This window comes from Stegostoma tigrinum, chromosome 2 (genome assembly GCF_030684315.1).
Source record: "Stegostoma tigrinum isolate sSteTig4 chromosome 2, sSteTig4.hap1, whole genome shotgun sequence".
Classification (NCBI taxonomy): Eukaryota; Metazoa; Chordata; class Chondrichthyes; order Orectolobiformes; family Stegostomatidae; genus Stegostoma; species Stegostoma tigrinum.
Window position 1 is genome coordinate 121,949,030 of NC_081355.1, and position 23,413 is coordinate 121,972,442.

At 41.6% G+C, this 23,413-nt stretch overlaps 1 protein-coding gene across 1 annotated transcript in view; it reads left to right on the forward strand.

The window, feature by feature from the left end:
• Positions 1 to 23,413, forward strand: part of gpr158a (G protein-coupled receptor 158a) — a 568,943-nt gene that overhangs the window by 496,011 nt on the left and 49,519 nt on the right. The window contains exon 8 of the mRNA XM_059638942.1: positions 13,920 to 14,058. Within this exon, the coding sequence (XP_059494925.1) occupies positions 13,920 to 14,058 (139 nt within the window). The remainder of the gene's footprint in view (positions 1 to 13,919; positions 14,059 to 23,413) is intronic.

A 23,413-nucleotide genomic window follows, 5' to 3' on the forward strand; every position in this document is an offset into this window, starting at 1 on the left:
TCTTCTACGCCCTCATCCAGGTCATTTATAAAAATGACAAACAGCAGTGGACCCAACACCGACCCTTGCGGTACACCACTAGTAACTGGTCTCCAGGATGAACATTTCCCATCAACTACCACCCTCTGTCTTCTTTCAGCAAGCCAATTTCCGATCCAAATTGCTATATCTCCCACAATTCCATTCCTCCGCATTTTGTACAAAGGCCTATTGTGGGGAACCTTATCGAACGCCTTGCTGAAATCCATATACACCACATCAACCGGTTTACTCTCATATACACTACATCAACCAGTTTACTCTCATTACGTGAGGAATAAGTGAATGACCAGAGAAAGGGTAGGGCCGGTCAAGGATTGTAAAGGGAAATTGTGCCCGGAGCCTAAAGAGATAGGAGAGGTCCTTAATGAATACTTTTCTTTGGTATTCACAACTGACGGGGACCTAGTTGTAGACGAGGACAGTGTGAAACAGGCTGGTTGGCTATTAGAAAGGAAGATGTACAAGGAATTTTGAGGAACTTGAAGATAGATAAATCCCCTGGGCCTGATGGGATTTATCCAAGGATCCTATGGGAAGTGAGGGAAGAGATCACAGGGCCTTTGGTGATGATATTTTCGTCCTTACTGTCCACGGGTATAGTGCCGGAAGATTGGAGAGAGGCAAACGCCATTCCCTTGTTCAAAAAAGGGAATAGGGAAACCCCGGAAATTACACACCAGTTAATCTTGCGTCAGTGGTGGGCAAATTATTGGAAAGGGCTCTGAAAGATTGGATTTATGATCACTTGGAAAGGCACAGTTTGATTTGTGATAGTCAGCAGGGGTTTGTGAGTGGTCGATCATGCCTCACAAACCTTATTGAATTCTTTGAGTAGGTGACCAAACACATGGATGAAGGTAGAGCAGTGGATGTAGTATATATGGATTTAACTAAGGTATTTGATAAGGTTCCCCATGGTAGGGTCATGCAGAAAGTAAGGAGGCATGGGGTAGCGGGAAATGTGGCAGACTGGATTCAGAATTGGCTGATCCTTAGAAGACAAAGGGTGGTAGTGGACAGAAAATATTCAACATGATGATAGTGATAATGGGAACTGCAGATGCTGGAGAATCCAAGATAATAAAATGTGAAGCTGGATGAACACAGCAGGCCCAGCAGCATCTCAGGAGCACAAAAGCTGACGTTTTGGGCCTAGACCCTTCATCAGAGAGGGGGATGGGGTGAGGGTTCTGGAATAAATAGGGACAGAGGGGGAGGCGGACTGAAGATGGAGAGAAAAGAAGATAGGTGGACAGGAGAGTATAGGTGGGGAGGTAGGGAGGGGATAGGTCAGTCCAGGGAAGACGGACAGGTCAAGGAGGTGGGATGAGGTTGGTAGGTAGGAGATGGAGGTGCGGCTTGGGGTGAGTGGAAGGGATGGGTGAGAGGAAGAACAGGTTAGGGAGGCAGAGACAGGTTGGACTGTTTTGAGATGCAGTGGGTGGAGGGGAAGAGCTGGGCTGGTTGTGTGGTGCAGTGGGGGGAGGGGACGAACTGGGCTGGTTTAGGGATGCGGTGGGGGTAGGGGAGATTTTGAAGCTGGTGAAGTCCACATTGATACCATTAGGCTGCAGGGTTCCCAAGCGGAATATGAGTTGCTGTTCAATTTCAACATGGTGCTCAGTTATGAGTGGCGTACCACAAGGATCTGTCCTGGGTCCTTTTCTATTTGTGATTTTTGTAAATGATTTGGAGGTAGGAGTGGAAGGGTGGATTAGCAAGTTCATGGATGATACAAAGGTGTGTTGAGTTGTGGACAGTGCAGATGGCTGTCCTAGGTTACAAAGGGACATTGATAGGATGCAGAACTAGGCTGAGAAGTGGCAGATGGAGTTTAACCCTGAAAAGTGTGAAATGATTCATTTTGGAAGGACAAATTTGAAAGCAAAATGCAATACTAATGGAAAGATTCTTGGCAGTGTGGAGGAGCAGAGGGATCTTGGGGCTCATGTCCACAGTTCCCTGAAAGCTGCCACCCAGGTGGATAGAGTTGTTAAGAGGGTGTATGATGTGTTAGCTTTCATTAATAGTGGGATTGAGTTCAAGAGCAGTGAAGTTATGCTCCAGCTATACAAAAGCCTGGTTCGGCCACATCTGGAGTATTGTGTCCTGTTCTGGTCACCTCATTACAGGATAGACGTGGAAGCGTTGGAAAAGGTGCAGAAGAGATTTACCAGGATGTTGCCTGGAATAGAGGGAAGGTCTTACAAGGAAAAGTTGAGAGAGCTTGGGCTTTTCTCTGTAGAATGATGAAGGATGAGAGGTGACTTGATAGAGGTGTACAAAATAATTAGAGGTATAGATAGAGTGGACAGCCAGAGACTTTTTTCCTAGAGTGGAGGTGGCTATTACAAGCTTTAAATGAGTGGAAGTGGATATAGGAGAAACGTCAGAGGTAAGTTCTTTACTCAGAGAGTGGTAGGGGCATGGAATTCATTGCATTGGAGAGGGTAGTGGAGTCAGCCTCATTAGGGGCATTTAAGAGGCTATTAGATAGGTATATGCATGATAGTATAAGGTAGGGTTGGAGGTTAGATAGACCTTAAGATTAGGGTAAAAGATCAGCACAACATTGTGGGCTGAAGGGCCTGTACTGTGCTGTACTGTTCTATTCTATCTATCTATTATGTAACCAATTTATACAAATTCTTTGACAGTGTAGCTTGCACTGTGGATAAAGGGCAGACTGTCTACCATACTTGGATTTCCAGACGGTATTTGATGAAGTGCTGTATTAACAGCTATTTCAAAAATAAAATCTCATGCTATGTGGTGCTGGTGGGTCATGGAGACAACATTAATTTCGATACCAGAATGGCTGGCTGGCAAAAATAAACAGTATACATAAATGGGTCTTTTGTTGACAAGATGTGATGTTCAAAATCCCAGAGGCATCTATACTGCAGCTTCAACTTTTTCCAAATTACATCAATGACTTAGATAGGGGAAGTGATGGCCCAGTAGCTAAATGAGCTGTGAAAGGGACTCAAGGAGATTGCAGTTGGATATTAATTGGTTGAGTCAGTTGGCAAAAGTCTGGCAAATGGAATAAAATGTGGGAAAATGTTAAGTTATTTTCTTTGGCAGGAAGAATAAAAGAAAGCAAAGAATTATTTAAATACAGTAAGTGTAAAATCCCAAGGTGCAAAGGGATCTATGTATTCAGTTGCTTGAATCACAAATGAATAGTATGCAGGTACAACACATAATCAAGAAGCCTAATGGGATACTATCCTTTATTTTGAGAGAACTAAACATAAAAGTGAGCATATCATGCTTCAGTTTTACAGAGAATTAGTGTGAACACATCTTGAATACTGTGTGTATAGTTCTGGTCCTTTTTTAAGGAAGAATATAAATGCATCGAAGGCAGTTGAGAAAACATTTACTAGATTGAAACCACAGAATGAGTGGATTGCCTCATGAAGACAGCTTAAACAGGCTAGGCTCAGTTCCACTGAAGCTTAGAAGAATGAGCAGTGACTTACTTCAAGTGTATAAAGTGCCAATTGATCTTGACAAGGCAGACATGGAGGGAATGTTTCTCCTTATGGAGAATCGAGAACTAGAGGACATCGTTTTAAAGTTAAGGGTCACAGTTTCTGGATCGGGATGAGAATTTCTTTTTCTCTTAGAAGAATAGCCTGCCCTCAGAAGACATTTCAAGCATCTTAATTAAGTCTTTTCAAGGGAAAGGAAGTAAATGTTACGAAGGTTAGATGGTAATGTCAAATGCAAAGCACAAACACATCAGCCATGAATGATGGAGAAAGCTTGAGAGGTTGAAGAGTACACTTTGCTCTTATTTTGTATGGCCCTCTGTTGATTATTACAAAGTAAATGCATTTTCACTAACATAAAACTAGCAACAAAACAAACCAACCCCTACTGGACAGTGTCCATTATTCGTTTTTGGAGTTCAGCCAAGCATTCAAAATAAGGCTGTTTGGCTAGCCACTTTTCTGTTGATAGGTTGACTTTAGTTGAATTTTCCTGAATGGGACTTTTACTATGTGTGTTTTGTTATCTGTTTATGAAGAAGAAGAACAATGTTTTTCAAAATGATTATCTTTTTTCTGACCTGAGAGTAGAGATCTCCAATGAGTCATATCTTTTCTGAGGTGCCACCGAACAATGTTTAAGAACACGAATTTCTTGAAAATAGTGGGTCATGGCTCCAAAATTCCCATCCGTGTAAAAGAGCCAGTAAGCGCTGAAATGCTACATTTGGGTCTGCTACCAACATTCTTATCTTGCAGTTAGAACTTTTCTGCAAAAGGAACAAGGCAGAGATCCCAGTTTTGGATGTTGCCTACCAATTTAAAATGCTGCAGCTCAATGTCAGCATGCAAGGAGACAAAAAGTCTGAGCTTTTATCTTCTAAGCGTTCCAATATTTTTATGGTCCCCTTTGTGACCAAGTTAAAGTCATTGTCAATGATTTGCTCAGAAAGGAAAACAACAAGATAATTATAGGGGAGAGCGGGCTCCAAGGGCCTAATGGCCTACTCCTTTTTTTCACTTCTCAGGGATGGGGGCATCTATGGTCAGGACTGCATTTATCTCTCATCTCCAGTTGCCCTTCATCTGAGTTACTTGTGAGGTCATTTCAGAAGGAAGTGAGGAAACAACCATATTGCAATGAGTCTGAAGTCGCATGGAGGCCAGACCCAATAAGGATGAATTACCCTCCCTATTGCTGTATTCTTTTGTTTAATAAAAAAAGGCATGCTCACCATTACTGAGATATGTTGTATAATCTAAATTCATATTAATTCATTCTAAATTCCATCAGCCGCTGTAGTGCGATCTATACTGTATCAGCCCTAGCTCCTGTGTCGTTAGTGCAGTAACATGCTTAGTACCAACATAAATTATATGTTGAAAGCTATGATAGAGGAGACAACTTGAAAATGATGTTGGAGGGCATGGAAGGAGCAATATGTGATGCTGGTGAAAGAAGTAGAGAGATGAATGACTGTACTTAGAGTTGTGGCTCTTGGGAAAATATTAAACTTCTATATTTAAATTGTGGTCATGGCAGAGACCGAGGGTTGTGGGGGATGGGTGTGCTGTGGGTGTTGTGAAGCTGTTGGCAATGACATTTTTACACCAGTGTAAAACTTCACATTTCATCTCAATGTACTGCATCTACCATGATTTGCCTACTCACTCATATTTTTTTCTAAATTATCTTGAATCCTCCTTGCATCCTCCCCACAATTTACATTTTTGTCCAATTTTCTTGTTACCAGAAAACTTGGAAATGTTGTATTTGATTTCCTCATTGAGATTATTTCTATATTGTGAATAGCTGGGCCTAAGCACCGATTCTTCTAGTACTTAGTTAGTCACTGCCTATCATCAGAGAAAAGACCCATTTGTTCTTGCTCTGTTTCCTGAATGCCAACTAATTCTCGATCTAATTGCACATTACTGCCTATTCCATGCCCATTAAATTTTGCCTACTTATATAAGGGACTTCATCAAAAGCCTTCTCAAACACACCTCATCCACTCGTTCTCCCACATCTATTAATTATGTTCTCAACAAACTCCAATAGATTTATTAAGTACGTCTTTGATAAACTTATGGTAGCTTTGTCCAATCCGTTAATGCTTTCCAAATGTTCTGTCCCCACGTCTTTAAAAATAGACTCTAGTATTTTCCGCACTACTGATATTAAGCTATCTAATCTGTAAGTCTCTGTGTGTTTCTCTCCCTTCCTTTTTAAATGGTGAGGTTACATTTGCCACCTTTAATTCTGTAAGAACTTCTCCAGAGTTACTGTACTGAATCTCTGAACCTTGATTTGTCTTCACCCACTGTCTCTCTTTAACTTGTTGATAGTGATGTGCAAGCAGTAGGACTAATTCACTATCCCTCACTGGCCAGTAATCTCTCCCCCAGATTGCCATACGCTGTGTACTCTAAACAGTGCTCCCCCATAGCTACCATTTACCTCACTTCATAGTTTTTTGTTGTATTATGCACTGGTAACACAATGTGATAAAAAACTAAGCGTTTCACCCAACCAAGAGATAGACTGCTTTCCAGCAGCAAACAGCTCATTCCAGTAAATTGCCTAAAACCCATCAACTGTTCTCAGCCCTGATACAGAGGCAAACAGCCACAGGCATACAGTCTCATAACCATTAGGTTTGATGAAAGAACTATGTTTACTGCTACCATGTCACGTGGTAATATATTGTTCTTTTCAAATAATACCAAGTAAAATCTGAATTAAATAGTATTCACTCTAGAAAACGACAATGTTGTCGAGGAGAATACTGAGATACAGGCCACTGGACTAGGTGGGATTGAGGTTCACAAGGAAGAGGTATTAGAAATCCTACAGAGGGTGAAGATAGATAAGTCCCCTGGGCTGGATGGGATTTATCCTAGGATCCTCTGGGAAGCCAGGGAGGAGAATGCCGAGCCTTTGGCATTAATCTTTAACTCATCATTGCCTACAGGAATAATGCCAGATGACTGGAGGATAGCAAATGTGGTTCCCCTGTCCAAGAAGGGGAGTAGAGACAACCCTGGTAATTATAGATCAGTGAGCCTTACCTTAGTTGTTGGTAAAGTGTTGGAAAAGGTTATAAGGGATAGGATTTATAATCATCTAGAAAAGAATAAATTGATTAGGGATAGTCAGCACGGTTTTGAGAAGGGAAGGTCGTGCCTCACAAACCTTATTGAGTTCTTTGAGAAGGTGACCAAACAGGTAGATGAGAGTAAACTGGTTGAAGTGGTGTATATGGATTTCAGCAAGGCGTTCGATAAGGTTCCCCACAATAGGCTTTTGTACAAAATGCGGAGGAATGGAATTGTGGGAGATGTAGCAAATTGGATCGGATGTTGGCTTGCTGAAAGAAGACAGAGGGTGGTAGTTGATGGGAAATGTTCATCCTGGAGACCAGTTACTAGTGGTGTACCGCAAGGGTCGGTGTTGGGTCCACTGCTGTTTGTCATTTTTATAAATGACCTGGATGAGGGCATAGAAGGATGGGTTAGTAAATTTGCAGATGACTCTAATGTCGGTGGTGTTGTGGGTAGTGACGAAGGATGCTGTAGATTGCAGAGAGACATAGATAAGCTGCAGAGCTGGGCTGAGAGGTGGCAAATGGAGTTTAATGCAGACAAGTGTGAGGTGATGCACTTTGGTAGGAGTAACCGGAAGGCAAAGTACTGGGCTAATGGTAAGATTCTTGGTAGTGTAGATGAGCAGAGAGATCTCGGTGTCCATGTACACAGTTCCTTGCAAGTTGGCACCAGGTTGACAGGGCTGTTAAGAAGGCATACAGTGTTTTAGCTTTTATTAACAGAGGGATCGAATTCCAGAACCAAGAGGTCACGGTGAAGCTGTACAAAACTCTGGTGCAGCCGCACCTAGAGTAGTGTGTTCAGTTCTGGTCACCGCATTATAAGAAGGATGTGGAAGCTTTGGAAAGGGTGCAGAGGAGATTTACTAGGATGTCGCCTGGTATGGAGGGAAGGTCTTACGAGGAAAGGCTGAGGGACTTGAGGCTGTTTTCATTAGAGAGAAGAAGGTTGAGAGGTGACTTAATTGAAACATATAAAATAATCAGAGGGTTAGATAGGGTGGATAGGAAGAGCCTTTTTCCTAGGATGGTGACAGCGAGCGCGAGGGGGCATAGCTTTAAATTGAGGGGTGAAAGATATAGGACAAATGTCAGAGGTAGTTTCTTTCCTCAGAGTAGTAAGGGAATGGAACGCTTTGCCTGCAACGGTAGTAGATTCGTCAACTTTAGGTACATTTAAGTCGTCATTGGATAAGCATATGGACGTACATGGAATAGTGTAGGTTAGATGGGCTTGAGATCGGTATGACAGGTCGGCACAGCATCGAGGGCTGAAGGGCCTGTACTGTGCTGTAATGTTCTGTATTCTATGTTCTATATGTCTGCATCTTGGCCTAGACTGAACTTGTATAATAGTGGTTTCATTAAAACCATTCAGCTCAAAAATTGAAGAAACTTTTATTTCAAATTAACAGTTTTTTGCTTCAGGTTGCTGATTCTTCATTCTTTACTGTTAGTGCAGTTGTAAATACAAAGTATGCTTTTGGAAAAGTAAATATGCTCCTTAAATCTCTCCAGCAAAGGATTTTAGGTGCTTTTTATTTTAGTCGATGGAGGCTTTTCTCCATTTTAGTAATATGACTGAAACAATCCAATTTTCACTGTCCCACTGGGAAGAAATCTCAGTTCATGGAAAGGATGACACTCTAAAAAGATGGTGCCTCTATCCTCCTGGATAATAACAGTATGTAACTTTTCAAGACTGAGCGTCAATTCATTTTGACAGATTCTTCTTGGTTTAGAAATGAACCTGCAAAGAGAATAAAAGAACAATTTTGCCTGATAAAGCTGCTATTGGTTATAACGTGAAGAAAAGTATTTGCAGGGAGAAATAAATTGCCTCATGATCAGTATTGTTTCTATTTATATCATTAACGAGGTTCTGCACTTGGCATGCAGGTCAATGGACTGGAACACCAGTGTTTGCTGAAAGACAAGGATTAGTTGGATATTCTATGTTTGTTTCTGTTTTCTGCTTCAAATTCTGAAAGTACTAAGAATAGTAGCTAAGACTAGCTATCTGTTAGAATCATACAGAGACTATGCTCAATCTCCCTGTCAGTCTATTGACTAAAAGCAATACCCTAAAAATGTAGTATAGTACAGCACAAGCAGAGGTCATTTAGTTCTTCAAGGCTACGTCAGCTCTTTTTTTATTCATTCATTCGAGAGATGAGAGTATCACTGGCTGAGCTGGCATTCGTTGCCCATCTGGTCCAACTAAAAGTCACCACATTGCTGTGGGCCTGGGGTCATATATAGGGCAGACCAGGTAAGGATGACAGTTTCCTTCCCTAAAGGACATTAGTGAGCCAGATGAGTTTTTCTGACAATCAACAATGGATTCATCACCGTCATTAGACTCTTACTTCCAGTTTTATTTTTTAAACTATTGAATTTAAATTCTGCCTTCTGCCCATGGTGGGATTTGAACCTGGGTCCCCACAACGTTACCTAGGTCTCTGGATTAACAGTCCAGCAATGATACCACTAGGTCATCAACTTTTGCAGAGCATACAGTTAGTCTCACTGCCTTCCCCATACCAGTGTTTCTTTCTCTTAAATTTTCAGAATTTTTAGAATAATCTTGGAGAATTTAGTTGGATTAGTCTTAACACAGGGACAGAAATATGGTCTGCAAAGGATGTTCATAGGTGACAAACCTGCAGCAATGAGAATAAACTGTTAAAATTGGCCAATTGACAGTCATTTAAATCAATCCCCTCCCTTCCTTGGTTGATGCTGCATTGCTGGCGTGACACCCACAAGATGGAACACTCCCCAGTTGCCTGGATGAGTGCAACTCCAACAACGCCTAAGAAGCTTTACACCATTCAGGACAAAGCAACCTGCTTGAGTGACGTCAAACCACAAGCATCCAGTCCCTCCACCACCAATGCTCAGTAGCAGCAGTGTGTGCTATCTACAAGATACACTGCATAAATACACCAAACATCCTTTGAGAGAGCCTTCCAAATCCACAACCACTTCCATCTAGAAGGACAAGGGAAGCAGATACATGGGAACACCACAACCTGCAAGTTCCACTCAAAGCCACTCACCATCCCGACTTGTAAATATATCATTTTTCCTTCAGTGTCACTTATTCAAAATCCTTGAATTCCCTAACCGACGGCAGAGTGGGTCAACATACAGCACGTGGACTGCAGCGGTTCAAGACAGCAGTTCACCACCACCTTCTTGAGGGTAACTAGGGATGGGCAATAAAGGCTGCAAAAGAATAAAGCCTGTCCACTATTTAAGATCTCAGCTAACCACTACAGGGGAGGCTGAGGAGGGTATTTGTATGAGAAATGGGAAGACACCTGACATAAAAAAGGGCTAAAATTTCTTTCGATGATTTGGTCTGCTGTTGGACCCATGAGGTAAGTTTGAAAGCAAAAACGACAAAATATACCTCAACTGCGAGCCTTCTTCCCACGAGCCTCATATGTTGATAAAATTATAACAGCTGCCCCACTCAGTCCTATCGTTAAAATAGCAAGGAAGGCTTAATGGCATTGTCATAGGTCATTCTGAGTATTAAAAAAAGCAACCTACTAGTTATAAATGGGCATTTCAGAGTCGGCTCAGAAGTGTAGATTAAAATTGCATACTGTCTAAAGGGAGCAGGATATGAGTAGGTATTTTATAGGCTATTGTAAGCTAGCTTGCCACCCAGCTTTCACGAGATGAGCAGGGCCAGAATTGCTTCCATCTTCTGAACATGAATGGGCCATTTCCTTAATATATCCCCCAGCAGCGCTATAGAGTCAGGTTGCAAACTGCTTCAAAGTCCCATTCGCTTCACTACTCAGTGCTGTCATAATGAAAAAAAAACTCCCTAGAGGCGCCACCAGGAGAATTTAGCACAATAGTCATCAACAGCAGTGAGCCAACTGATTACTAAAATTGAATGTCTCTTCTTTCAGCAGCTGGCTGTCTCTCTACTGGACACGTGTTCACTAATTTGTAAAAGTCAGATTATTTTACTTCTTTCAGAGATAATGGGAACTGCGGATGCTGGAGAATCTGAGATAATAAAATGTGGAGACGGATGAACACAGCAGGCCAAGCAGCATCTTAAGAGCACAAAAGCTGACGTTTTGGACCTGGACCTTTTCTGATGAAGGGTCTAGGCCTGAAACGTCAGCTTTTGTGCTCCTAAGATGCTGCTTGGCCTGCTGTGTTCATCCAGCTCCACACTTTGATATCTCCTTTTACTTCTACTTTGTTGACTATTGTTGACACACTATCGCTTAAAAATATAATTTTACATTATTCATTCTGACAATTTGGTCACCGCTGACTAGGTGTCACTATTTACAAGTCAGCGCTCACTCATTTAAGACAGATGTGGAGGAAGTTGTTCTAGAAAGGGTCATGAGGTTTTGAAACTCTCTTCCACAAAATGTGGAAAGCAGACTGAATATTTTTAAAGCAGAGGTAGTTAGATTCTTGGTAAGTAAGTGAGTGAAAGGTTAATAGGGATAAGTAGGAATGAGGAGTAATCAGATTGGCCACAATCTTACTGAATGGTGGAGCAGGCTCAAAATGTTGATCAGTTTACACCTGCTCCAAATTTGTATGTTCATTTTCTGATCCCATAACACTGAAGACAAATATCTAGTTGATTCTATGTCATCAAAGTTTTGTTGTGAAAGATCATAAGTTATAGAAGGCGGCCAGCCTGCGCATTGAGTCTGCTCCGCCAAGCAATAAGATCATGGCCCAAATGATAATCCACCCGCCTGCCTTTAATGTCACTAGGACAAAATCCTGGAACTTGCTCCTTAATGGCATTGTGGGCTTATTTCCAGCACATGGACTGCAGTGGTTCAAGGAGGTAGCTCACCACCACCATCTCAAGGGCAACCAGAAACAGGCAATAAATGCTGGCCAGCCAGCAATGCCCACCGTCTCACAAATGAATAAAATGACAAAGACACTGTGTATTCAGGGACACATGCCCCGCTCATGGACTAGACCAGGTTGTATCTCCAGCCCCTTGACTTGCTCTCACAGTGCTCACTCCCTCTGAACCTACCTGGATTGTCACAGCGTTTGAATAGATATGTGGCTAATGGAAAGAGACTGAGCTACATATTATGGGAAATGAAAGTGGTTGGCTCAGCTCTTACTGTTGGTTTAGGTGGAGAAGTGTCCTAAATGAGTGAGCAGGCAGCACAGGGAACATGGAGGGTTAGTGGTGTCAGGATCTGTGATGGTTGATACCACATGAGGAAGCTGTTGCAGGAAATAGTGAAAGTGGTAGAGGATGAGCTTTGGTGGGAGGAAAGTAGAGTAACAAAGTTAGAATGAGCAATAGGTATCAGAGAGAAGGTAATAGAAGTTATTTTGGCAGAGTGGAGAAGGATATTGACCTCTTTCCTATAGTGCTGGACATTCCTGCAGACAACTGAACTTGCTATAACCCAAGTGTTGGTGTTAGACCAGGCCGGCATAATCTGATGTTCTCGTGTCTCCATTGCTAGTCCAATGGGAGGAGGAAGTTTTGCATCATAACCATCCTGCACAGCACGAATCCCAGGAACCTGAATGCAAACTAAAGCACTGAATTCCCTTTGACTGCAGTCTCACGGACAAATATCAGGATCGCTGCCAGGTAGCCCTGCACTGACAGTGCTTGTCTGGTTGCACAACCTATTTTTAAAAATAGTGCAACTGTAAGGGCTGCAAGTGAATTCTGGAATATCTGCTGAGTGGAAAAGTTATTGTTGGAATGGCACATGGTCAAATAGGGCAGAAATCAGACATGAAAAACAGTACAGGAGCAGAGTAGATAGTTCATAAGATAACTTTGGTAAGATACAGGATAGAACTCTTGCTAGGCCTCACAGCAAAAATCCCTCCAAAATAAGTGATGCAACTCAGCACTATAATTAAATGTTCCCGGACACAGGAAATCTAGATCAGCATTAGTTTAGTTGGAGTATGCTCCTTCTTCACTCACGATTTACTTCTGAATACCCAACAAAAAATAAATTGCCCTGTCTTGGAGATGAGCTAATTCCAAGACAGCATCAATCCATAATTTACTGTCAGATAAAAATAAGGGAACTTTGGAGCTCCTGTCCCTCCAAATCTCCCCTTTCTTCTTGCATTGAAACAGTTAACTCCACATGAAGCTTTCCCATGCCTGTGAATCTGAGAGTAAGAAATAACTATATAAAAATCAAGGAGACGAATTTGCCCTGTTGGCCTGAAGCAACAAGAATCAACAAGCCAACCACTGTGTCCATATTTTATCAATGAACGAATGGATGATTTATTTATTTATCCTCCTCTGGGGTGTATATCTCTGCTATGCAGTACGGACAGTGCCATCAGCATTTTATGAACCACGCTAAATGGCCGTAGCTGTTCATAATGTCACTTAATTTTCCCAGTGAATGTACAGTAAAATACAATGAAAAGCTTCAACAGTCACCACAATCCAGTGCCATTTTGAATAGTTTAAGAAAATAAAGGATAAAAGATATAACTGAAAAACAGACATGAGCTGACCCACCAATCACATCTGCACCACTACTGTTTGGTCTTACCATCCTCAGAGATATCATTTCATGTATTGAAATCCAAATTTATGTGATTATTTTCCTTTCAGTTTTATTAAGCAGCTTTGTTTTCAAGTGACTATGCAAATTAAAATTTCATGAAAAATCTTTGTTTTCCTTCCTCATTGCAAACATTAAGATCCATTAGCTTCCTTTTCATAAAGAAGGATCAGCAGTGTTTTTTTTTGTTAGGAAAAATATCCATGACTTGAAAATCTTTAGTTTTTCAGTTCAGAGGCCCAGGTGGAAGTTAGATGAATGAAGTTTTTTGTTTCTGAAGAAAGGAGCAATGTTAGAACTGCAAGGAATTAGATTATCTTGCATTGAGGGTGTTAATGTGAAAATTCAAGACTACACTTGTTTGGTTAGATAAGGGATCCCATAAGGGATTATTTGAAGCTGAGAAAGTCTAAGCTCAGTCATGAGATTAGTTGAAAAAGAAGCAACAAAACTTTCAAGACTGTGAATTGAAAGATCCAGTTGAGTCAATCCTATAGATTTGATTGAGAAAGGAATTAACTCTTACTGTTGTTTGAGAACCATAATATATTGACTTGGAGTTATATTTTTACTATGCTTTGAAATCTGTCAAATTGTGTTTTATGCAAATAGTTTGGCTTATTCTATTTTATTTTCAGATTATGCCTGAAGCTCAAAGTCACTCCATTCCTTCTCTGCTTTTTCTTTTGCAGCTGAATTTCTCTTCCTCCTCTGGGGTGTATATCTCTGCTATGCAGTACGGACAGTGCCATCAGCATTTCATGAACCACGCTACATGGCCGTAGCTGTCCATAATGAACTTGTTATATCTGCTGTATTCCATACCATCAGGTAGGAAGACTGCTGGCTGGTTAACCTAATTGCTAAAAGCTACAGAGGGGGAGTTTCGGGGAGAGCTAAGGAGATGGGGGTGCAGCAGTGGGAGAGTGTGCATTTTATTTATATTGTTGCAAAGTAGTTCATGTGCTTACTCAATTCATGACACACAAATGCTTTGGCTTCAATTGTTGTGGTGTAGTCAAATGATGAACCAATTATCTCTTGATATGAACAATAACATAACTTGAGGACTGCCACTGGAGATCAGGAGTATGAGACACAATATTGAGACTTTACAACACAGACTTTGGTGACCCTAATTTCAGGCACTGATCACAGCCAAACTCCTCCTTGTGGCATGTGCCTTATGAAGATACCCTGCATGAATATCACAAGAAGTCAACCATGTGCACACACACAGAATCATGGAATTCTTACAGTATGGAAGTAGGCCATTCGACCCATCAAGTCCAGACCGCCCCTTTGAAGAGCATCCAACGCAGACCCACACCCTACCCTATCCCTGCATTTCCCACTCTAAACATTTAGCATGGCCAATCCACCTAGTCTGCACATCTTTGGACTGTGGGTGGAAACCAGAATACCTACAGAAAACCCACACAGACACGGGGAGAATGTGCAAACTCTTCCGGACAGTCACCCAAGGGTGGAATCGAACCTGGGTCCCTGGCACTGTGAGGCAGCAGCGCTAACCACTGAGCCACAATACCGCCCACTCATTTTTTTTTAAATTCATCTGTGGGAAGTGGTTGTTGCTGGTAAGGCCAAGATCTATTGCCTTCTAATCCAGAGGGCAGTAAGGAGTCAGGAAAGAGATTGCTAAATATTAATTATTAAAGTCATCAAAGGGTCTGGGCAGAATGCAGGAATACAGCACTGAATTCGACGTTCGGCCATGATCACATTGAATAGAAGAGAAGGCTCAAAGGGCCAAATTGCCTACTCCCAGATTCTATATTTTAACCATACTGTGGATCTAGAATGTAGGCCAGACTGGCTAAGGTTGGTAGATTTCCTTTCTTAAAGGGTATTAGGGAACCAGTTGGGTTTTGTTTTAAATAGCAGTGGTTGCATGGCCGTCATCAAGCTAGTTTTGTCTTATTCCACATATTTTTTTGAAACTCAAATTTCATCAACATTTGAACCATGACCCCAGGTGTTAGACTCAGGTTCTGGATTACCAATCATGTGTCATTACTACTCGGCCACTCTGTCCCTGCGTGTGACCACTTCATTTTTTACCCATAACTTATGTCTAATTGCTTTGGTGGTAACGGAGAAGAATTTGTATTACACTGGTTGCTATATACATGTGGCAACATCATGAAATGGACTAAATAAATGTAGCCAGAACAACTCCTTTCCCACAGTTAACCTGTTTTTCTACGTCTTGCTTGTTCACAGTTGTTTTACCAGACTAGCCATAAGGAAAGATTTAAAGTGCACTGTGTGCAATAGGGGAGGAACACATAAGCTTGAATGTAACCTTCCTTTAATCCGATAATTTAATGAAGCTTTCAACCTGCTTATTTTCTTTGCTCTAAACCTATTACCAAAGTAGTCAACTGAAGAATTTCATTCTGATGCCTTCATTATTAACACAGTGTGGTATCATTTCAATCTCGAATGTTCTTCAGTTCCTTCTAAACTTTCCAATCTAATTGAGATCTGTGCAAAAATAACAGCAGCACCAACTGCAGAATATAGAAGACTTATGATATCAAACCTCTGTTTAAAGCAGTGGAATTAGATGTTTGACAAGAACAGAAATTGCCAGACAAACTCAGTAGGTCTAGCAGCATCTGTGGAGAGAAACAGAGTTAACATTTTGAGTCTGATGACCCTTCTTCAGAACTGATAATGGCTAGGAAAAGGTGGTATACAGCTGAAGAAAGGTGGTGGGGTGAAGGGAAAGAAATAAGCAGAGAGGTGGAGCTGGAGGCCAGAGACAGAGAATTACAGTTAGGCAAGGGGATAGATGATAGCTTGCCAGGAAGAAAGAAAAGCTGATAATGGGGACCGTAAGTTGGTGAAGATGGGATGATAGTGCTGAAAACAGCCCATGTCATCACAAGACCAGGGGGCTGTGGGGCTGTTTAAAGGATAAAGGGGAAGTTGATCACATAATAAAACTATTGGACACAATATTGCATCCTGAAGGCTGCAGGGTCCCAAGTGGAAAATAAAATGCATGTATAGTTCCTTGTTTCTTTTTGGGAAATAAATGCTATGTATTCCATGTAGTTAATGCCAAACGCAATGTTTGTTTCTGTGGGTTTTTTGGAAACACATTCAAAGTAGAAACAAAAAATCATTTTTTATTTGGGTTTCAAACCAAATGACCCTGGAAGTAATGAGTGATCAAATGGTCAAGCAGAATATGCTGTGCACTACTTTGGATAAAGATAGCACTATTTTAATCTTTGGTTGATTCTAAAATTGTCCCCCTTAAATTTAACTCAACATGTCACATCCTACTGCAGTAAAACACTGTCTTTCTTAGGGTAGTATTTCTCTGTGTTGTACATGTAAATGACAATAATAATTGTAATCCACCACATGGACAATTATTTCCATGACATAGAAATAGCCACATACCTAAATGTAAACTGTTTCATCCCTGTTTCCATTTTTTTTCTGATTCTCGAATTACCATTACAAGTTTGGGTAATCCAAGTCTAATCACCTGCCACTTTTGCTGCTATAATCCAGTACATGTCACACCTTAGCTCCAGTACCACTTACCACATGTGCATGTGAGCTGTGTAATTCATGATCATTTGCGAATGCTTCTTCAGTGCAGCGAGCCCACACTTGCAAATAAAAAGCTTTTAGCTCCTGACACCCCGCAAGATTAGAGCTGTTTCAATATTGTAGGAAAGAAAACATATGCAGGCATTGATTCCTTCCGCTTTATTCAAATATAGTTAATCTGTTTTCACTGGCTGTTTAAATTTTCTGTTCAGGATTTTGTCAGTGCAATTTAATAGTTGAATAAAATAACATTGCCTCATCTGAATTGCAATTGCTTTTACAGCTGACATTATGTACAATGTCTAAAAAGGTTCTTCCCCCACAGAATTCTACCAGTGAGGAGCTGATGCAAGGAATTTAATTTTATTCATAATTTTCCTTTGAATCTGCCATGGAAGATTTTATAAATGATTAAAGCTGAAACTAAATCCAAGGTTAAAATATCAAGTTGTGGTATGTTACTCAAGAAAGACAACAGCAACTTGCAGTTATATAGTACATCTATTGTGAAAAACATCCCAAGGTGGTTGTGGGAGTGTAATCAGCCAAAAATTGACACTGAAGCAAAGAATGGGAGATTATGAAAAGTGACTAAAAGCTTAGTAAAAGATTTAGGTTTCAAGGAGGGTTTGAAGGGAGGAATGACAGACCGAAAGATGTTTATAGAATCTGGCTGACACCATCCCAGGCAATGGGAAAATGAGCATCATGGAATTGAACAGCTCCAATTTGTAAGGACATGCATTGTGCAATTCGAGTTCTTTCCCTTCATTTATGACAATGTTGTTCCGCCACTCCACCTACCCCAGTCCCGCAGCCTTCCATTATTTTTCATTTTATAATCCTGACTCTTTAAAAAAGCTTAGTGTCACTGCACCTTCCTAACGTTTTCCATTCAGAGGTAGTAAGAACTGCTGATGCTGGAGTCTGAGATAACACACTGTGGAGCTGGAGGAACACAGCAAGCCAGGCAGCATGAGAGGAACAGGAAAGTTGATGCTTTGGGTCAGGACCCTTCTTCAGAACTTGTTCAGAACATTTCTGAAGAACAGTCCTGACCCAAAACATCAGCTTTCCTGCTCCTCTGATGCTGCCCAGCCAGCTGTGTTCCTCCAGCTCCACACTGTGTTACCTTTTCCACTGTTTTCAATGTTAGCAGCATTCTGCGAGGAGAGATTCAGTCTTTGTCCCCTCAGCTTGGCTTTTTGAATTTGAATAACCCACACACTTTCATTGACAGCAAGATTTAAAGGCCCTCTTGTGGCAGAGTGATTGTGTCCCTACCCCTGGACTAAGAGGCCTGGCCTGACTACTCCAGAGTTTGTATTACCACCTCTGAACAGGTTGTTCAGATTTAATAAGAAGGTTGAACGGCAAATCATGGCATAAGTTAACAAAAGCTATATTTCCAATTGAAGCAAAATTGATAATATTATCAAGAAACATGGAATGACTTTTACTGGGTAATGCAACACAAAAAGTATCATAAATAATCATGATTACTATGTTCTTTGCAGTCTAATTTTTGATTTCAATCATTTATGTCTCCTCTCCTGAGGAGAGAAGCCCTCCCCTTTCAGGAGGAACTGTTGGATCAGCTCTGTGTACACTACAGTAGATTTCATGCCCCATTCCTGATCAGTGAACTCAATAATATTTCTATCACAAGTAACAAGTCAATTCCAATTATTTTATTCCCCGCTGCCCCCCCCCCCAATACTGCATCACAGAAATTAGTTCATGAAGTTTCATGATTGGGCAAAGGACTTTATTTACTCGCTGTCCACTCAGTGGGTAAGGCTGAGTGAAAATTATTTGCTCTTCAAATCCCGATTATTTAACTGTACAAGGAAAACCTCAATATGTGGTGAACAATAAAATTAAAAGTCTATTAATAAAGCAAGTCCAATTGTTTTGCTACACAAAAACTCATCCCTCTATCTGGTTAGCTGCCAACCTGCTCACCAGGAACAGAAGAAGAAAATGATAATGAGGTTCTTTTGTTAAACTAGGCTGGGCATCCAATTCCTTGAAATATATGGGATTCCCACCCTTACTATTGTGCTCCTCTCAATCCCTCCTGGGGGGTTTTCAGGGTCAGTGTCCCTCATTTTCATTAAGGTTCTGCAGAAGTTCTGATGAAGGGTCCTGACCCAAAACATCAGCTTGCCTGCTCCTCTGGTGCTGCCTGGCCTGCTGTGTTCCTCCAGCTCTACACTGTGTTATCTCTGATTCCAGCTTCGGCAGTTCTTACCACCCATAAATTAAATGTGTTTGCTTATATCTGATGCTGCTGCTAGATATTTCTGTGAGAACCTCCCAGTTATATCATATCACAGCATCATTATAAAACTTCAAAACAAAGTGATTAAGACTCAGCATAGTGAGATGTCTCCAGATACACGAGTAGGCCACACCATCTTGTAATTCTACCTATATTGCGATTTTTCACATCCAATGCTAGAGAGATTCCCCAGCACATTTCTGAATCTTTAGCTGGAACTATGGAATATTGTGATAATGTGTTGACACTCAAATATTGCATGCAATTAATCCACTTCACATTAGGGCAGCATTACACCCATTTCCAACCATTTGGGAATGAATGAGAGCCATTTCGAAAAATGTAGCCTGAGGTGTTACATCTGCATTTTACAATTAGTGGTCAACTAAATCAAATTTTGTATATTTGTAATGCAGAGAAGCACTTCAAGTATTCTGCCAAGGACATCTCTTCAAATGTGTTCGGTTAATTAGCAGTCAGTACAGTTCAATCTAAACATGCGTGTGCTGATTTTATTAAACTTATCATTGTCACATTAATAGGTGCTAATTAGCCTTGCTGGCAGGGAAATGGAAATATTTGTGACCACAGGCTTCTTCAGTAAACTTTACCCATAAAACAGAGTGAATCTGAATAGGAAGCACTTCAACAGAGTACTGCAAGGGGCAGCTGTCACAATAGATACAAAGTCATGTAAAGCTACTTGTTGAAGTCACTCAGTTCAAGTAGGTTGAGTAAATATTGCAGTTATATATCCAGTTCTAAGAAAGGGCCACCAGACCCAAAATGTTAACTCTGTTTTCTCCTTCACAGATGCCAGACCCGCTGAGCTTTTCCAGAAGTGTTGTTTTTGCTATTGACAGAGATAATAGGAACTGCAGATGCTGGAGAATCCGAGATATCAAGGTGTAGAGCTGGATGAACACAGCAGGGCAAGCAGCGTCTTAGGAGCAGGAAAACTGACGTTTTGGGCCTCGACCCTTCTTTAGATTTGGGGGATTGGAAGGGGGTTCTGAAATAAATAGGCAGAGAGGGGGAGGCAGATCAAAGATGCGTAGAGGAGAAGATAGGTGGGGAGGAGACAGACAAGTTAAAGCAGTGGGGATGGAGTCAGTAAAGGTGAGTTTAGGTGGGAAGGTAGGGAGGAGATAGGTCAGTCCAGGGAGGATGGGCAGGTCAAGGGAGCAGGATGAGTTTAGTAGGTAGGAAATGGGGATGCGGCTTGAGGTAGGAGGAGCAAATAGGTGAGAAGAAGAACAGGTTAGGGAGGTGGGGTCAAGCTGGGCTCGATTTGGGGTGCGGTAGGGGGAGGGGAGATTTTGTGGCTTGTGAAATCCACATTGATACCATTGGGCTGCAGGATTCCCAAGCGGAATATGAGTTGCTGTTCCTGCAACCTGCACGTGGCATCATTGTGGCACTGCAGGAGGCCCAGGATGGACATGTCGTCTAAGGAATGGGAGGGGGAGTTGAAATGGTTCGCGACTGTGAGGTGCAGTTGTTTATTACAAACTGAGCATAGGTGTTCTGCAAAGTGGTCCCCAAGCCTCCGCTTGGTTTTCCCGATGTAGAGTAGGCCACAACGGGTACAGAGGATGCAGTATACCACATTGGCAGATATGCAGGTGAACACCTGCTTGATGTGGAAAGTCTTCTTGGGACCTGGGATGGGGGTGAGGGAGGAGGTGTCGGGGCAGGTGTAGCACTTCCTGCAATTGCAGGGAAAAGTGTCGGGTGTGGTGGGGCTGAAGGGGAGTGTGGAGCGGACAAGGGAGTCCCGGAGAGAGTGGTGTTGTTATTGTGAGTAAATATCACGTATGACCTGTTCACTTGTGACTTCTAGATATCTGTGAAAAGCATAAAACTTTGCTTCTCATCATGTAAGACATTTATTTTGGATTACAATTCACTTATGTGCCTCTTAGTGTAAATGGATATAATGTTATCACAGATGGAATTCAAAATCTTAAATGTTTAGCCACCTATGTAGAACTGTATAAGCTTACAATGCAGGCTTGTTGGATCCAGTTTTCCTTCCTGGATCAAATGCACCGATTTGGGAGAAATCCCAGCTTCACCAATGTGACTTTTTAAAGTGACCGCCCACATTTCCCCTTGTTGGCTCAGGAGAGCAGGCTAGATTGGGAGTTGGCCTGGCTGACCCAGAAAGAGCCTAAGAGTTTGCCAGTCCTGAGATGCACTGGGTGCAAACTGTGTCATAGAGTCTGGCACTGAGACTTTATAAAACATCCTTTCTGTTCTCACGGGTTAAACAGTACACTCTTTCATAAAACCATGCTGATTCTTTCCAATTACCTTGAGATTTTCCATGTGCCTCATTGTAACGTCCTCCATGATCAATTCTAACACCCTCCCTCTGACATTAATCAAGCTAACTGGTCTACAGTTTACTATTTTGAACCTCCCTCTGTTGAATACAGAAGTTATATTTGCTCCTTCCCAGTCTAATGGAACCTTTTCAGAATCAAACGAATTTTGGAAACTGAACAGAAAACAAATTGTCGGATGGGTGAGGATCCTGGCTGGTTGCTGCTCCTTTTTTAGTGGGTTTTTTTCAGTGATGGAGCTGATTTCCTCACTTTCTTGGAGCATTAATTACTGTTTTTATTTTGCATTGTTTTGGAACATTTAAAAAAATCAAAAATAATGACACTTTCAACGGGAGGAAAGAGAGAGAGCAGAAGGTGAAGTTTTGGGAGAATGGCCACATGGAGAGGTCGGATTATGGGTCTAATGAACAACAAGAATACATTGAAAGAATCGTGCAGTGAACTTTCACAGCTGACTGAGTGTGAAATGACAAACATCTCTGAAGATTGGTCAAAGAAAACCTAACAGTGCGGTGCAGTTTCATTACTGACCTTGGGAGACCTCATTATCAGAACATCACACAGCAAATGGGAGTGACCAGTGATTTCAGAGTCTGATCAGCTATGGGTTTGATTTCAAGACTTACAAAACTTATAAATCTCAATTTTTTTTGTTATAAATCTTTAATAGGGATTAGAGTGGGTTTTTTAAGAACTAAAAGAACTGTGGATGCTGTAAATCAGGAGCAAAAACAAAGTTGATGGAAAAGCTCAGCAGGTCTGGCAGCATCTGTTGAGGAGAAAAAAGAGTTAACTCTGTTCTGAGGAAGGGTCACTGGACCCGAAACGTTAACTCTTTTTCTTCTCTCCTCCACAGATGCTGCCAGACCTGTGGGAATTTTTTTTAATGTTTTACTGAGATCTGTCTCTTAATTAAATATTTAATATAAAAGATAGATACTAAGTTATCCTAGAGCAGTGTTTATGAGCAGTAAGACTGTGCTAATGCTGAGTTTTTGAGAAAAGTGTTGTGATTATTTTTTGGATATATTCCGGGTCAGTTCATTGTTTAAAGTGCAGAGATGGCCTTTAGTAGAGTGATATGCTCTTCCTGTCGGATGTGGGTGATTTGAGAGAATTTCAATGTTCCTGGAGACTATGTCTACAGGAAGTGTGTTTGGATATGAATCCTATCAGACCGCATGGATCAGTTGGAGCGGCAATTAGAGGCAACAAGGAATTTACCAAAACCAGGGGTTGTGATGGATGTTTTGTTTTGAAGGAAGAAAAAAAAATTGCAGATACAGTCAGGTATATGGGTTACTGCTAGGAAAGGTGAGAGATGTGGGCAGGTGGTGCAGGAGTTTCCTGTGGCTATGCCCATCTCAAACAGATATATTGTTTTAGATAATGTCAGGGGTGATGGCCTGCCAGGGGAATGTAGCACTGACAGCCAGGTTTCTGGTACTGAGATGGACTCTAATGAGGGGCATGTCAGGTTATTGTGATAGGGGATAGTCTTGTCAGCAGCACAGACAAGCGATGCTGTGGCCGACAGCGAGGCATCGGAATGCTGTGTTGCCTCCCTGGTGCCAGGGTCAAGGATGTCTCAGAAAGGGTGCAGAATATTCACAAAGGGGAGAGGGGCCAGCAGGAGGTTATTGTGCACATAGGTTCCAACAACATAGGAAGAGAAAGGGATGAGGTTCTGCCGAGAGAGTATAGGAAAATTAGGCAGGAGGCTGAAAATGTAGGTCCTCGAGGGTAGTAGTATCAGGATTATTCCCAGTACTATCTACCAGTGAGAGTAAAAATAGGAGGATAGAGCAAATGAACACATGGCTGAGGAGCTGCTGCAGGAGGCAGGAATTTACATTTTTGGATCATTGTGATCTCTTCTAATGTAGAAGTGACCTGTATAAGTATGGATTACACCTGAATTGGAGATTTGCTGGAGCCACTTGGGAAGGTTTGAACT